Genomic DNA, 14,603 nt, shown 5'->3' on the forward strand with positions numbered 1-14,603 from the left:
TGTGTGTGTGTGTGTGTGTGTGTGTGTGTGTGTGTGTGTGTTATAAAATTATCTGCTGGCCGGGCGGTGGTGGCACACGCCTTTAATCCCAGTGCTCGCTCGGGAGGCAGAGCCAGGCGGATCTCTGTGAGTTCGAGGCCAGCCTGGGCTACCAAGTAAGTTCCAGGAAAGGCGCAAAGCTACACAGAGAAACCCTGTCTTTAAAAAAAAAAAATTATCTGCAATGCACACTGAACTATATAAACATACTCCCAGGTCCAAGTCATGATTATACTAGGACTGAAATCCCTTTCTGTGAAAGCCATGGAAATTGTAGATAAAACAGTAATATTGGGCTGGGGGAGTGTAGCTCAGTACTTGCCTAGCGTGTTCAAGGCATTGGGTTCATACACAGCACCACTGAAAAGCGAAACAAAAACGCATTTTGTGGTGCTGTGTTCACCAGGTGTTACCTATACACTCTGCATGCTGTATGGAATTACTGTTATAACCATCATCCATAAAACACATTTCACAGGGAAGACAATGTGTGAAGCCGTGGATCACCCAGGAAGCAGGAATTCATTCCCAGCTTAGGAGAAAACTGTTCTTCAGCCAGTTCAAACACCAGGCAGTAGAGTTCAACTACAACCCTTGCATGAAACCCTCTGAAGACACACGTGGGGCATGAGACCCATGGGCTGCACCTTCTCAGAACAGTCAGCTCTCTCCATGGGCCTAGACCCTAGGAAGGAATTCACTGGGAGCCTTCTGCAGTGAACTGCTGTGGAAACAAAAACCTTGATGAGATGACTACAAATTTTGAAAATCATGACTGAAAGCAAGGAACAGTCAAGTAAACTGCAGTTCCAGCTACTCAGAAAACTGAAGCAAGGTCTATTAAGCCCACAAGCCCTGGCAACAGCAGCATCCAGCTAATAAAGGAAAACAAAACAAATCAGGCTGGCCTGTAGCTCAACGACAACAGTATTTGTTTAGCATGTGTAAGACCCTAGGTTCTATCCACAGCACTAGGGAAAAAAATCATGCTCAGATTTTTCTTTTAGGAGATGGGTATGTATGTAGTTCCATGATAGAATGCTGGCCTAACATGTCCATCCCTAGAGGCAAAGTGAATCTTGTTTGTTTTGTTTTGAAATGGTTGAGGACATTGTGTTTACCATGTACACCCGTGAAAAACAAACCAAAAGTGTGCATATCTGAGAGGCTGTGTCTTAGTTTCTTTTTTATTGCTGTGAAGAGACTTCATGACCAAGAACTTAGAGGAAAGTATTTAATGGGGCTCACAGGTTCAGAGGGTTAGAATCTGTGACTGCCATGGCAGGGGAGCACAGTGGCAGTCGGCAGGCATGTGCTGTAGCTATAGCTGAGAGGTCACTGTGTTAAGACAGTGAGACAGAGCTGGGCGGTGGTGGCTCACGCCTTTAATCCCAGCTCTCGGAAGGCAGAGGCAGGCAGATCTCTATGAGTTCGAGGCCAGCCTGGTCTACAGAGTGAGTTCCAGGACAGTCTCCAAAGCTACACAGAGAAACCCTGTCTCAAAAAACAAAAACAAAAACAAACAAACAAAAAGACAGTGAGACAGAGAGCCAACTGGAATGACATGTGCTTTTGAAACCTCAAAGCCCTCGCCTGTGACATACCTCCTCCAACAAGGTCACACCCCCTACTCCCCAAACAGTTCCACCAACTGAGGACCAAGTATTTAAATATATGAACCTATAGGGGCCATTCTCATTCATACCACCACACAACATGATCCCAGAAAACAAAGCAGTTGTAGAAAAAAATCCTTTATATACATACACACATTTAAGTATATATATTTATATAAAATATAAATAGAAAATTATAAAATATATATATATTTAAGTGTGTGTGTGTGTGTGTGTGTGTGTGTGTGTGTGTAGTTTTTGCTTTTTTGTCTTGTGAGACAGGATCTCACTGTGTAGCCCTGTTTGGCTTGGAGCTCACTATGTGGATTAGACTAGCTTAAAATTTACATAGCTCTACCTACTTTGGCTTCCCAAGTGCTAAGATTAAATCATGATGAACTGAGTTTGATACCTGGGACCTGTTTGGTGGAATGAGAGAACTAAGTAGTGCAAGTTGTTCTCTGACAGTCCCCCAACATACACACACACACACACACACACACACATGCTGAGGCACACATATGTGACTACACACTGATATATACTCACACACAAAAACAAATAAATGTGATTTTTAAAAAGAGGGCTGGGGAACACAGTTCTGTTGGTAGAGTGGCTAACGTCCATGAAGCTCAGATCCCCAGTGCTGCATAGGCCCAGGCATGGTGGCACAGCCCTGTAGTTCAACCACTGGAAGATGGAGGCAGAAGGATCAGAAGTTCAAGGTCATCCTCAGCTACATAGTGAGTATGAGACCAGGCTGGGCTACATAAGACCCTGATTCAAAAAGAAAGTACGAAAGAGGACAATAAATGAATGACAAGTGTCCCTTTGCACAGTGTAAACTGTTTCACAGGAACTGGAAAGTCCTGGGACTGCAGTCAGTTGAAGCAGTGCAGAGGTCTGCTCTAGAGTTCTCCACAGCAGCTCCAGAAAGTACAGACTAGTCTTGTTCATCACAATGAGAGTTAACGAAAGCACCTACAGAAGCCAAACTTGTTTCTAGAAAATCATTTTAAATATGCCAATCATTGTATAATGACTTAAAAGTATAGGGAGGTAGTCAGGATATTTCAAAAGGTTCTTTGTTGATTGTTACAATTTGCTGTTATTTAGTTTTATTCAACTAGCAATCTGGAATCGGTGAGTCACTGACATTTCCAAACTTCAACCCTTAAGGACTTACAGTGCCATACGTGAACATGTTTACTGACTCGATGTAAATAGAGAACAGCTTTTTATTTCCAAGCAGTGTGTGGGGACATAGGCCTGCGTTCTCACCTATGCAGTACAGAATGTAAGACAGACTAGCAATGTGATACCAGTCCAGGCAGCTTAATGAAACCATCTTGACTGACGAGAGGACTAGGGTGCAGCTCATGGCTGTGCAGCTCATGGCTGGGCTCTTGCCTAGATCGCCTGTAACTATCACTTTGCTCCTCAGAACCTCAAACATGTCTGCCCACACAAATGACCCATATTTGTTAGAATTTTAGGAAATTAAAATTTAGCCCCAGAAACATGTCTTCCTGGTAGGAGACATGTCACCACATTTAAACACCATAAGAGTATGGAGACATGTCACCACATTTAAACACCGTAAGCATCTGACACTTTTGGAGGAGAGAAGAAAAAATGTGTCATTTCCCTACACTAAAAACTGAGTTTGTGAATGGAGAACCCACGCTTTCAATTAAATCACACAAAATCCATTAAAATCCCAGCACTCAGGAGGCAGAGGCAGGGCTCTATGAGTTCAGGCCATCCAGGGTTACTTAGTAAGACCCTGTCTCAAACAAAATAACAACAACATACCCAAAAAATCCAGTAGGGATGGGGATGTAGGTTAGTGGTTGGATATTTTGCTGGCATAAGAGAAAACATGGGGCTGGACAATGCTAGCACATTCTGAGTTAGAGGCCAGCCTGGTCTACAGAGTGAGGTCCAGGACAGCCAGGGCTACACAGAGAAACTCTGTCTCAAAAACAAAACAAAACAAAACAAAACAAAAAAAAAAAAAAAAAAGAGAGCACAAATGAGAACATGGGTTCAGCTCCTAGCATCAACATCCCCCAATAATATGTATCAAATGTATTATATATACATATATATAATTTCTACTTGTATGCTTTTTTAGGTTATTTTGTCCTAGAATTGAAAAATAGACCAGAGTTGAGTGTGGTAGTATACATCCTTAGTCCCAGCAGTCAGGAGCCCGAGTCAGGTGGATCTTTGAGAGTGGAGAAATAGTAGGAATCATCTGCAGAAGGCAATATATGTCCTAGAAGGGATGTAAGGGTGGGGGCAGGCGGATCCCCAAAGCTCATTAGCCAGCCAGCCACTGAATCAGATGAACTTCAAATTCAATGAGAGACCCTGCCTCAAAAAATACAGCTGGAGAAGCTAGAGAGATGACTCAGAACACTGGCTGTTCTTCCAAAGGACGAGGGTTCTCTTCTACACGATAGTTCACAGCTGTCTGTAACTCCAGTTCCAGAGGATCTAATGCCCTCTTTGACCTCCACAGGCACCAGGCATGCAAGAGGTGCCCAGACATACATGCAGGCAAAACACCCACACACATAAAATTAAAAATTTAAAAATTAGTATAAAAAAAGATGATTGGTTGGGGAAAGACACTTGTCAACCTCTGGCCACCACACACACTGGCATAACAGCATGTGTACGGTACACACACACACACACACACACACACACACACACATACACACAAGCATGCACTCACAAACTCACTCAAACATAGGCATGCACAAGACATGATTCACTTTCACTAATTTTCAGAATTAGATTGCCTATGTTATGGGTTCTTTAATCTTTGGATATTTTCCTCTTCCATGGCCTCTAACTTTGGATTAAAGGATTCCCTGTTCATGTGATTGCATTTAAAAATAGAATGGGGGCTGAAGAGGTGGCTCAGCAGTTTTAAGTGTGACTGCTCTTGCAGAGGACCAGAGTTCATTTTCCAGAACATATATGTATTGGATTACTCCTGAAACTCAGGTTCCATGAGAACTGAAGCCCTCTTCTGGCCTTTGTGGGGAAAATGAGACCAAAGGGTGTGCTAGGATTCCCTCTCCATGAGAGGGCTTGAATAAAAAATACACAGAGAAAATCAACATATTAGAGTTGGTAGTTAATTCTCTTCTCAAATCGGAAAATCTTGGAGAATGTTCTTCCTAGCCCCAACAGGAGAAGAAGAATAAATTGCTTTTGCATTTTTACAGCCTTGGAAGAGACTTTATATTGTTGCCTTTCAATTACTTCTGCATCAATAAGGGGAGAGTTAGATAAGAATCTTTCTTGTTGTGTAATAGTTGGCAAGAAAAATGTGTGTAGTGTGAGTAAAGGAGGTGGTTAGCTATCTCCAATTACCTGATTATCTTTGCCGATTATGACTGTGAAGCTTGCTGTGTCCTGCCCTGGGAGGAGGCCTGGTTTGGCAGCTGTGCCCACAGGCAGAGTCAACTTGGATCTGCAGCCACTTCTGAAGTGTCCAGGAGAGATTGTTCAAGCCCTGTGAGTCTAAGAATACCTGGATTCAGCCAGAAGAGCTGGTCCAACTCGGTCAGGATGAGAGAGCCTGAAATAAATTTCAGAATCCAAAATATTGTGCCAGAAGATGTATCTGACATGGAGAGCAGAAAACAAAGCCAGGAGAGGGAGTTGGAGGCAGGGGAATGGCTACAGGACACGGTCTGGATAGAGGGAATCATGCTCATGTCTGTGTGAGGGTTAGCTCATGGCCTGTTGCTGTGTTTTACAGAATACCAGAGGCTAGGTACTTCAGAACAGAGGTTTGTTTCACTCGCAGTGTTGGAAGTTCACTAGTATAGCACCAAGCCAAGAGTGGTGGCACATACTTTTAATCCAAGCACTGCGGGCTTGGCACCAGTATACACTGGATAAGTGGTGGCTGACCTCATGGTGGACAGCTTAACAATGGCAGCAGTGTGACAGTAACAAGTGATACACACACAGAAGAGAGATTCAAGGGAAGTGCCAATCTCTCCTAACCCATGTTCTTAGGGGCTAACTTCTATCCAGGAGACCTGTACTAATTCTTTCTGAGGGTGGTGCCCCCGAGACCTACTGACTTCCTACTAATTCCTTTTCTTAAAGGTTCTATCACATCAATACCCCATTTTGAATACCAAGCCCTAACACAAACTTTGGAGATATGCTCAAATCATATTTAAACTACAGGAGTTGGTATTTAAAAAGACTCACTGGGAGCCAGGCATGGTATCCCATGCTTCTAATACCAGCACTCAGCAGGCAGAGGCACAGTGGTTATCTGCCATATATAATTTTCTAGCTCACTGAACTAATACCTACTATTTTAGCTTTCCATTTCTGTAAGAAAATACCTGAGATAATCAACTTAAAAAGAAGAAATGTTATTTTCGCTTACAGTTTCAGAGGCTTAAGCTCAGTTGGCCCATTGCTTTGTGGCCACTGGTGAGACAACAGATCATGGCAAAAGTACCATGCAGAATAAAGCTGCTTACTTCATAGTCAAGAACTGAAAGAACAAGGAATCCCCATGTCTCACAGTTCCCTATGATGGCATGCCTCCAATGACTGAAAACCTCTCACTAGGCCCTACCTCTTTGGTTCCTACCATTTCCCATAGTCCTTAGGGGGGGACCAAACCTTTAACACATGAGCCTTTGAAGTCCACTCAAAGTCCTTGTGTAATCTTTGTTTTTAATCATTTGCTAATTGTAGCTGGAAAGTTTCTCTCCAGCTCCTGCCAAACCCCAGCAGTCCCGCAGCCCACTTATAAAATAAACACACAGACTCTTATATTATTTAAACTGTTTGGCCTAGTGGCTCAGGCTTTTAGCTATCTAGTTCTTACATCTTAAATTAACCCATTTCGATTAAATCTATACCTTGCCACATGGCTCGTGGCTTACCAGTATCTTACATGTTGGTACTCATGGTGGCAGCTGGCAGCGTCTCCTGACTCAGCCTTCCTGTTCCCAGAATTCTCTTCTCTGCTTGTCCTGCCTATACTTCCTCCTTGGCTACTGGCCAATCAGCATTTTATTTATACAGAGCAATATCCACAACACTTCCCCTTTTCTTTTTTTTTTTTTTCAAAAAGGAAGGTTTTAACTTTCACATAGTAAAATTACATATAACAAAACAAAACAATTATCAAGCAAGAATTACAGTTACAATATCTAGTCTATTTATAATATCTAGTCTATTTGTATTTGGCAAAATTAAAGAAGATATCCTATCTATCCTATATTTGTGAGTCTAAAGTTTCATATCTAACTTATATTTTATCATAACTAAGGAAAATTAAAACTATCTAGTCTTCAACTACATCAAAGACCGCAGAAGGATATAATATTACCTGAGAAACAGGAGGGCGCAAGCAACTTTCAGGAGTCTTGTGAGAGTAGACAGAGACAGCTGGCAGCCTGGACAGTCATCCAAAGTTCCTCTGTAAAGTTGGGGCATCTCTCTTCAGCCCACAGGCCTAGAGTCTTTCAATCACTTTTCTCTGTGTCCTGCAGAATATCTGGCAGTTTCCTCTGTGAAGCAGGAACCTGAAGGACCATTTTGCCAAGCAAAGTTCAGTGGTCACCTTCCTATGTGCCCTGCATGTCCAGACAATCAAGCAGTCCAGGCAAGAACAGTTTCTTGCCCAAATGGCTATTTTTGCCAAGGTAAAGATAAACTCTATATAGAGTGTTTTCAATGCCCATCCTCCTCTCTGAAGTAAATCCGGTGCTGCCAGGAGCAGACATGTCTCGCTGTCCAGAAAGTCTAAATTTTTCAAACATTTTAAATGCCATATTCTGTAGGTCTTTGAAGTGTTTGAAGATTACCTATCTATCTGAAATATATCTATGTATATCTAGAAAACTTAACTAACATGACTATGAGTTTGACTATCAAAGAAGACTAATTATTAATCTGTATTTCTTAATTATCCATTGCAATCTAAATGAGTTACATAAACATAATACCTCGAAGGAGAGTAGAAATATATATATACACAGTATAACAAAATTAAGTTTAAACTTGTATCAATAAACTAAAATCCATAGCAATGTAAAACATTTCTAAACAAGTTGTTACTCTTTAAAAGTAGGTTCATTAATCTACCCTTTCATCCTATCATATCTAAACTATCCCTTTTCTTCTTTAGAAAGAGATTGCATTTATAATCAACCTGCTTTAAATAAAAATATTGGTTTTACTCTGTCCCACATCAGAGGGCTCTTCTGATATGGGACACAAGAATCTCTCAACCTTTTCTTTTAGCAATGTGCTTGGGTTTAGAGAAGGAGTGAGCCAATTCCATCTCCAAAACCAGCTTGGTATATTTGGGAATTTGAGTGTAGCTTCTCTTACTACTTCCTGCTGGAGGGGGGTACTGTATCCTATGGGGACACAAAGAACCTGCCTGGCTACTGGCCAATCAGTATTTTATTTATACAGAGCAATATCCACAGCAGCTAATCGTACTTTTGTTTTTGTTTGTTTGTTTTGAGACAGGGTTTCTCTGTGTAGCTTTGGAGCCTGTCCTGGAACTTACTCTGTAGACCTGGCTGGCCTTGAACTCAATGAGATCTGCCTGCCTCTGCCTCCCAAGTGCTAGGATTAAAGGCATGCACCACCACTGCCTGGCAAGCCTTATGTTATTAAAACATTTTAAATGCTAAAATTCCATAACTCTTTGAAGTGTTTGGAGACCATCTATCTAAAATATATTTCTGTATGACCTTGTAAACATACCTAATATGAGTGTAAGTTTGATTGTCATAGATGACTTAACTATTAACCTGTATTCTTTTTAATATTCTAAATAGCCTTTAAAGACTAAAACTTTACATAACCTTTTTAAATGAGCTGCATGGGTATAATACCTTAAGCAAGAGTAGAAACATATAGAGTATAACAAAAATAACCTTAACTTTGTATCAATATGCAAAAATCCATACCAATGTAAAATATTTGAGACTAGTTGGTTAAAAGTAGACTTAACAATCCACCCTTTATTTCAACATTTTCATACTATATCTCCTTTTTTAGTTCAGAAAAAGACCCTTGAATCTAACTCCTTTGTTTAGCTTTTTTCCTGACCATGAATAATAACAACTTGGAAACAACCCCCCTAAATGATGACAAACATCTATAACCCATCGAATAGCCAAAAGCCACCCAACCCATCTCTTGGGAATGTGGGCATTGTGTTCTCTAGAATGCCTCCTGTTGTTTGGGGGCGCTGGCGTCTTTAGGAAACCCTGGGAAAATTGGGATAATGGTCAAGTCCTGGGAGAGCTAGCTATATTATTTGTTGTTCAGTCTCTGTGTAATGGGAAAGTGCAGGACTTATCTGAAGTCCTGGAGTAATCTGTGAGGCTGGACCATCTCAGCCAGCATCCTTGAAGCTGTTCTGGATACAGAACTCTGAAGAAACTGCAACAGTTACTCTGAGATGTTGGATCATCTGGGCCACCTATTTTCATTGGTGTTTGGTCCCCATGCTGTGAAAATACATAAACTTTCAAAGATAACATACATATCTGCATTAACACAAGTATGGAATGTGCAGTGCACACAAGTAGTTAAAAGATGATTTTTTATTTTCCGTATGAGCAGGTAAAAGACATCTGTTAACTTTATAAGTCTGTTTGGACTGTATAATCAAACTGTAATATAGATCTCTATGCATGCCAATGAAAGGATGGCATGTAATAATAAGTCATGAGGACTCTGTAGCCAATAAGATTTATCATGTCTCATCTCAGAGCTGTTCCCATGTCAAACGATCAGCTTACACATCACTTATCCTGTAGTTTTTTTGGCTCACTCCCATATGTCTGTAGCCAAGATATTCAGGAGGTTTCCCCCAGTCAAATCTGATCTCTAGTAATCTGGAAGGAATCCACAGCCTTTCGTTTTCTGTGGAAACAAAAGCATAACCTCTCCCCCAATGAAACACATTATCTGACTTCCATTTTGAAGTTAAGACATTTTTAAAATATATAGGTTGGTTTAATTTAGCAGTTTCCATAATCCAATGTCTCTCAGAAGCTATTGTTTTTTGTACATTAGCATTTAAAAAATTTAAAGTTAACAAGACACCATATAGGGTCCAGACTCCCTGTGTATTATTTCATTTTTATGTGGCTTATTTTTTTTAGTACTTTACTCTCTTTAAAGACTATTATTTTTAAGCAATTTATTTTTTCTATGACTGTCTATACCCATTTTTTCTTAAGCCTACATATATTGTTAAACACACTGTAACCTGTTTCGATTTTTTTTTCTGTCTGAATCTACTTTACTGCATATCTGTAACCTTTTCTGTAAACTTGCCATGAGACTTATTTCAGGGTGCACTGGTGACTCAAGAATGCAGTGTGTCTCTATACTGCGGCTGGCATGAGAGACAAGAGACTAGGAAGCTGCATTGGGCTCTATTTTTCTGTGTTTAGAACTTTTTTTAAGGCTTTCTCAGGTCTTATGTGGATATATGTGGCTGGATGTTGGGCACCATTAGTAGTGAGTCTTTCTCTGTAGTGCCAGCCAGCTCTCAAATAACTACACAGAGCCTTCTTAATTATGAAAGCCTGGCTGATAGCTTAGGCTTGTTTCTAACTAGCTCCTATAACTTAAGTTAAACCTATTTCTATTAATTTACTTTCTGACTCATGGCTTTATTACCTCATCTTCATAGTGCCCATCCTGCTCACTCTGCATCTCCTGGCATCTCCATCCTTTTTCTTCCCAGTGCCCTCTCTGTCCCCAAAATCCTCCCTAGCTATTGGCTATTCAGCTTTTTTTCTTTTTTAAAGATTTATTTATTTATTATGTATACAGAAGAGGGCACCAGATCTCATTACAGATGGTTGTGAGCCACCATGTGGTTGCTGGGAATTGAACTCTTAACCTCTGAGCCATCTCTCCAGCCCCTCAGCTTTTTATTAAACCAATCCAAGTGACATATTCACAGGGTACAAGAAGACTTCTCCATGACAGGCTGAGGCAGGCAGATCTCTGTGACTTTGAAGCCATTCTCATCTACAGAGTGAGTTCCAGGACAACCAGAGCTACATAGTAAGACTGTCTCAGAAAAACAAAAACAATCAAAATTTACTTTGGATTTGGGAGATAATGTCTCACTCTGTATTCCAGCTGACCTGACGTTCACTAGGTGGCCCAGGCTGGCCTTAACCTCGCCGTACTTCTCATGCCTCAACCTCCCAAGGACTGGGGTTAAAGGTGTGTCATGCCCAGTAGGAATCAGTTTATTTATTTAAAAAAGTTTGATTTTATGTGCATTGCTGTTTTGTCTGCATGCATGTCTGTGTGAGGGTGTCAGAGTCCCTGGAACTGGAGCCAAATTCTCAGAACCTAGTAGACAGTAGTGAGCCGCCAAATGGGCACAATTTAACCCGGGTCCTCTGGAAGAGCAGCCAGTGCTCTTAACCACTGAGCCATCTCTCCAGCCCCATGGGACCAGTTTATTTTTAAAAGATACAAAACATCGTTAGCCCTTGATAATATTTCTATATAAAAGAAATGCATTCTCCAATTTGAACCTTTACAACAAATATTGTGCTGGAATTCTCTTGTGTGTGTTCATGTGGGTGCACAAGCACATGTATGTGTATGTAGAGGCTAGAGGTCCATGTCATGTGTCTTCCACAGATTCAGATAGACTGGCCACTGAGCCCAAGAAATCCTCCTGTATTTGCCTCCTCAATGCTGGGATTATAGATACTTACTTATCCATGGGTTTTTTATTTACATGGGTGCTGGGGATCCAAACTCAGGTCCTCATTGTTACAGGGCAGATACTTTACACTGAGCCATCTCCCAGTTTGGAGCTCTTTTGTTAAAACAAACAAAAAGATTTATTTGTGTGCATCATTGGGTAGGTGCATAGAGTGCAGGTGCCTAGCCAGATCCTCTGGAGATGGAGTTACTAGTTGTGAGCAGCCTGACCTGGGTGCTGGAAACCAAACTGAGGTACTCTGCAAGAGCAGTGTTCAGTGACCTCTCCAGTCCTAACCTGAATTTCCTGAGTCTCAGCTGTTGACACACTTCAGTCATACTCCCGAGCAAGGGGCTTCTTCTCCTTCCCAGGTCCCCATAATGTTCCCTTTCTATCTTGACTGACCACTACTGTGTTCCCTGTCCTCACTGTCAAAGAAGAGGTGCTTTCAAATTCTACAATTCTATGACCAGTGATCAAACAATGAACAATAATGTACTCATGCAAGCAAATTCAGACACTTTCCTGTAGCCAAATTCTCAGAACCTAGAAGTCAGCTCATTGATTAGAGAAATTAGACAATTCAAAGGAAATGTCACACAACAAAGATCAGCTAAGGTATTTTCTAAACATGACAGAAAAACAAAATATAAAGAGTTTGAGGTTACATTTACTTATTTCTTTAGTATGTGTGGAGGGGGTATGTGTCAGAAGATGGCTTGTGGAACTGGTTCTCTTTTAATGAATGGGTTCCCAGGGATTGAACTCAGGTTGTTATACTTGCTGGCAAGTGCCTTTACACTGTGCTTGCAGTCTGACTGGCCTTGAATCTTTTTATTTGGAGACAGAATCTGGTTGTAGCCTTGGCTGCTGGCTTCCAACCCCTTATAGAAGAGGATGACCTTGAACTCCTTATCCTCCAGCTTTCATCTTCCAAGGGCTTATATTACAGGCCTGTGTGGCCACACCCAAGTGATGAACATATTTGTAACACATGGACTTCTAGTTCCCAAGAATGAAAGACATGTCTGAATAATTAGAAGGTATAATCAAAGCCAGGTGGTGGTGGCGCACGCCTGTAATCCCAGCACTTGGGAGGCAGAGGCAGGCGGATCTCTGTGAGTTCAAGGCCAGCCTGGGCTACAGAGTGAGTTCCAGGAAAGGAGCAAAGCTACACAGAGAAATCCTGTCTCGAAAAACCAAAAAAAAAAAAAAAAAAAAAAAAAAAAAAGGTATAATCAAAAGCCTCAATTTTAAAAATACTATTTCAGCAAGATCACAAAATTATGAATTGGCAAAATCTGAAAATGCTTACATGGTATAATTATGTATATGTAAGCTTTCCCCCCTTTATTTAAACCATATGCATTTTGTTAGAATTTCTAGCAGCCAGAATCTAGCCCAAACATTCTATTTGTTTTTGTTTTTTCAAGACAGGGTTTCTCTGTGTTACAGCTCTGGTTGTCCTGGAACTCACTCTGTAGACCAGGCTGGCCTTGAACTCACAGAGATCCGATTGCCTCTGCCTCATGAGTGCTGGGATTAAAGGTGTGCACCACCACCACCTAGCTCAATCTTTCTATTTGAAGGTGAGAGAAAATGGGAACTACTTGGCTCTTAAAACGTTTAACTAAGCCAGTCTCAAAAACCAACGAGAGCCAGGGATTCGGCCTACTAAGAGATCATTTGTCCTGCACCTGCAAGGCCCAGATCCTCAAAAAGCAGAACACACTAGACACATGCACAGAGAAAACCCGGCAAGGTGCCTGTGGTGGCCCACACTTGTGATCCCAGCACTGGAGAGGCAGATGCCATTTTGAGGCCAGTCTGGGCTGTGTAGTCAGACACAACAAACAATCTCTTAGAACACTTTCTTCTCTGTAATCCTAGGGACCCACTGGAGTAACCCTCATGTAATGATTAAAAAAAAAAACCTTAAAATTTCTGATTGTGACACGTGGTGGCCTTTCTACTATGAGCCCTGGAACAGTGTGGAAAATTTCCTCCTCCAGGTCAAATGTTTTTGCTACCACTGCAAACATGTAGAACATTTTAAAGGTAAGGCCTTCGTTGGTATCCTTATGGAAAATCGAAAGATGAATACGAAACCAAGCTAGTTCTTAAGCGGTTCCTGGCTAAGGAAAAGCTGTCCTACACCCTTTCTTTTCCTACTTAGCTGGCTTAATGGAACTCTTTAAAACAAAAGCCAAAACAACCCTAGGACGAGGAACTCTGTGAAATCTGCATTTCTGAGAGGTTTCTGGGGGGAGGGGCAGAAATTCATCCCTGACTCTGGCTTCCCTTGCAGAGTAGAAGTTAAATCGCTGTTGACAACAGGAATTGGCCTGCAGATGGAGAATTTGGGACCACGACTCTAAAGACTGTTTCCAGTTTCCTCGCTCATTGAGATGCCACGGTGGAGCTAGGCCCTTCAAAATGGCAGCTGTGGTCAAGTTCCAAGAAGGTCTGACATCTTTTTAACACACTAGCAAAATATGGGGCTGTATCCCGGCAGAACTGAAAGAGAAAAGTCCGAGGGCTCAGCTGGCCACGTGCTGCTACACTTCGTGTTACATCGGACCGTGTTAAGTCGGCACCCGGGCTATGCACAGCAAGAGTTAGCGCAGCTCCAGGGTCCCGGGGTGAGATGCCAAAGGAGCAAACCAACATGGTAAATCGCGTCTCCAGGTGGTTTTTACCGACTCCAAGATGCCTTCATTGCTCTGCTCCGATAGGTGGAAAAAACAGCGGTGGTCTGAACTTCTAAGTTCTTAGGTCCACTCGGCCTTGTGTCCACAGAGCTGCGGACCATTTCAGCAGGCTATACTCCCCCAGTAGGCGGCCATGACAAGGCTCCCTTGGCGCGAATTACAAGGAAACCCACGAAACACTTAAAAAAGAAAATTCCATCCCAAAGACCCGGAGTGGAGTTACTGGGGAAGGGCTATACAGGAACTTGGGGACTCACTCGAGGAACTGGGGACTGGGGCGTCGCACCTGGACACAGGAGACAAAAGTTAGGGGGGTCCCACCAAGGGGTCGCCAGCACGCTTTCTGCCCGATTGGCGGAAGCGCTCAGACTTTTCTTTATGGCGTCACCGAGTACCTGCCTGTAGGAAGGCCTCAGCTGCGTGACGTCACGCCGCACTGACCAATGAACGGCCCGAGCCGGCGGGCCC

At 42.1% G+C, this 14,603-nt stretch overlaps 1 protein-coding gene across 3 annotated transcripts in view; it reads left to right on the plus strand.

Annotated features, from left to right (window-relative positions):
- Window positions 1–13,868, plus strand: part of Prxl2c (peroxiredoxin like 2C) — a 35,567-nt gene extending 21,699 nt beyond the window's left edge. Inside the window, exon 5 of one of the 3 annotated variants that reach the window (XM_028891713.2) lies at window positions 13,733–13,868. In XM_028891713.2, the coding sequence (XP_028747546.1) occupies window positions 13,733–13,737 (5 nt within the window). In that variant the 3' untranslated portion in view covers window positions 13,738–13,868. Of the gene's footprint in view, window positions 1–517; window positions 1,287–13,732 lie in introns of those variants that run through there. The other 2 variants (XM_028891711.2, XM_028891712.2) reach the window with 2 other exon arrangements.
- Window positions 13,869–14,603: the final 735 nt, after the last annotated feature.

The sequence above is a fragment of the Peromyscus leucopus genome, chromosome 5 (genome assembly GCF_004664715.2).
Source record: "Peromyscus leucopus breed LL Stock chromosome 5, UCI_PerLeu_2.1, whole genome shotgun sequence".
Taxonomy (NCBI): Eukaryota; Metazoa; Chordata; class Mammalia; order Rodentia; family Cricetidae; genus Peromyscus; species Peromyscus leucopus.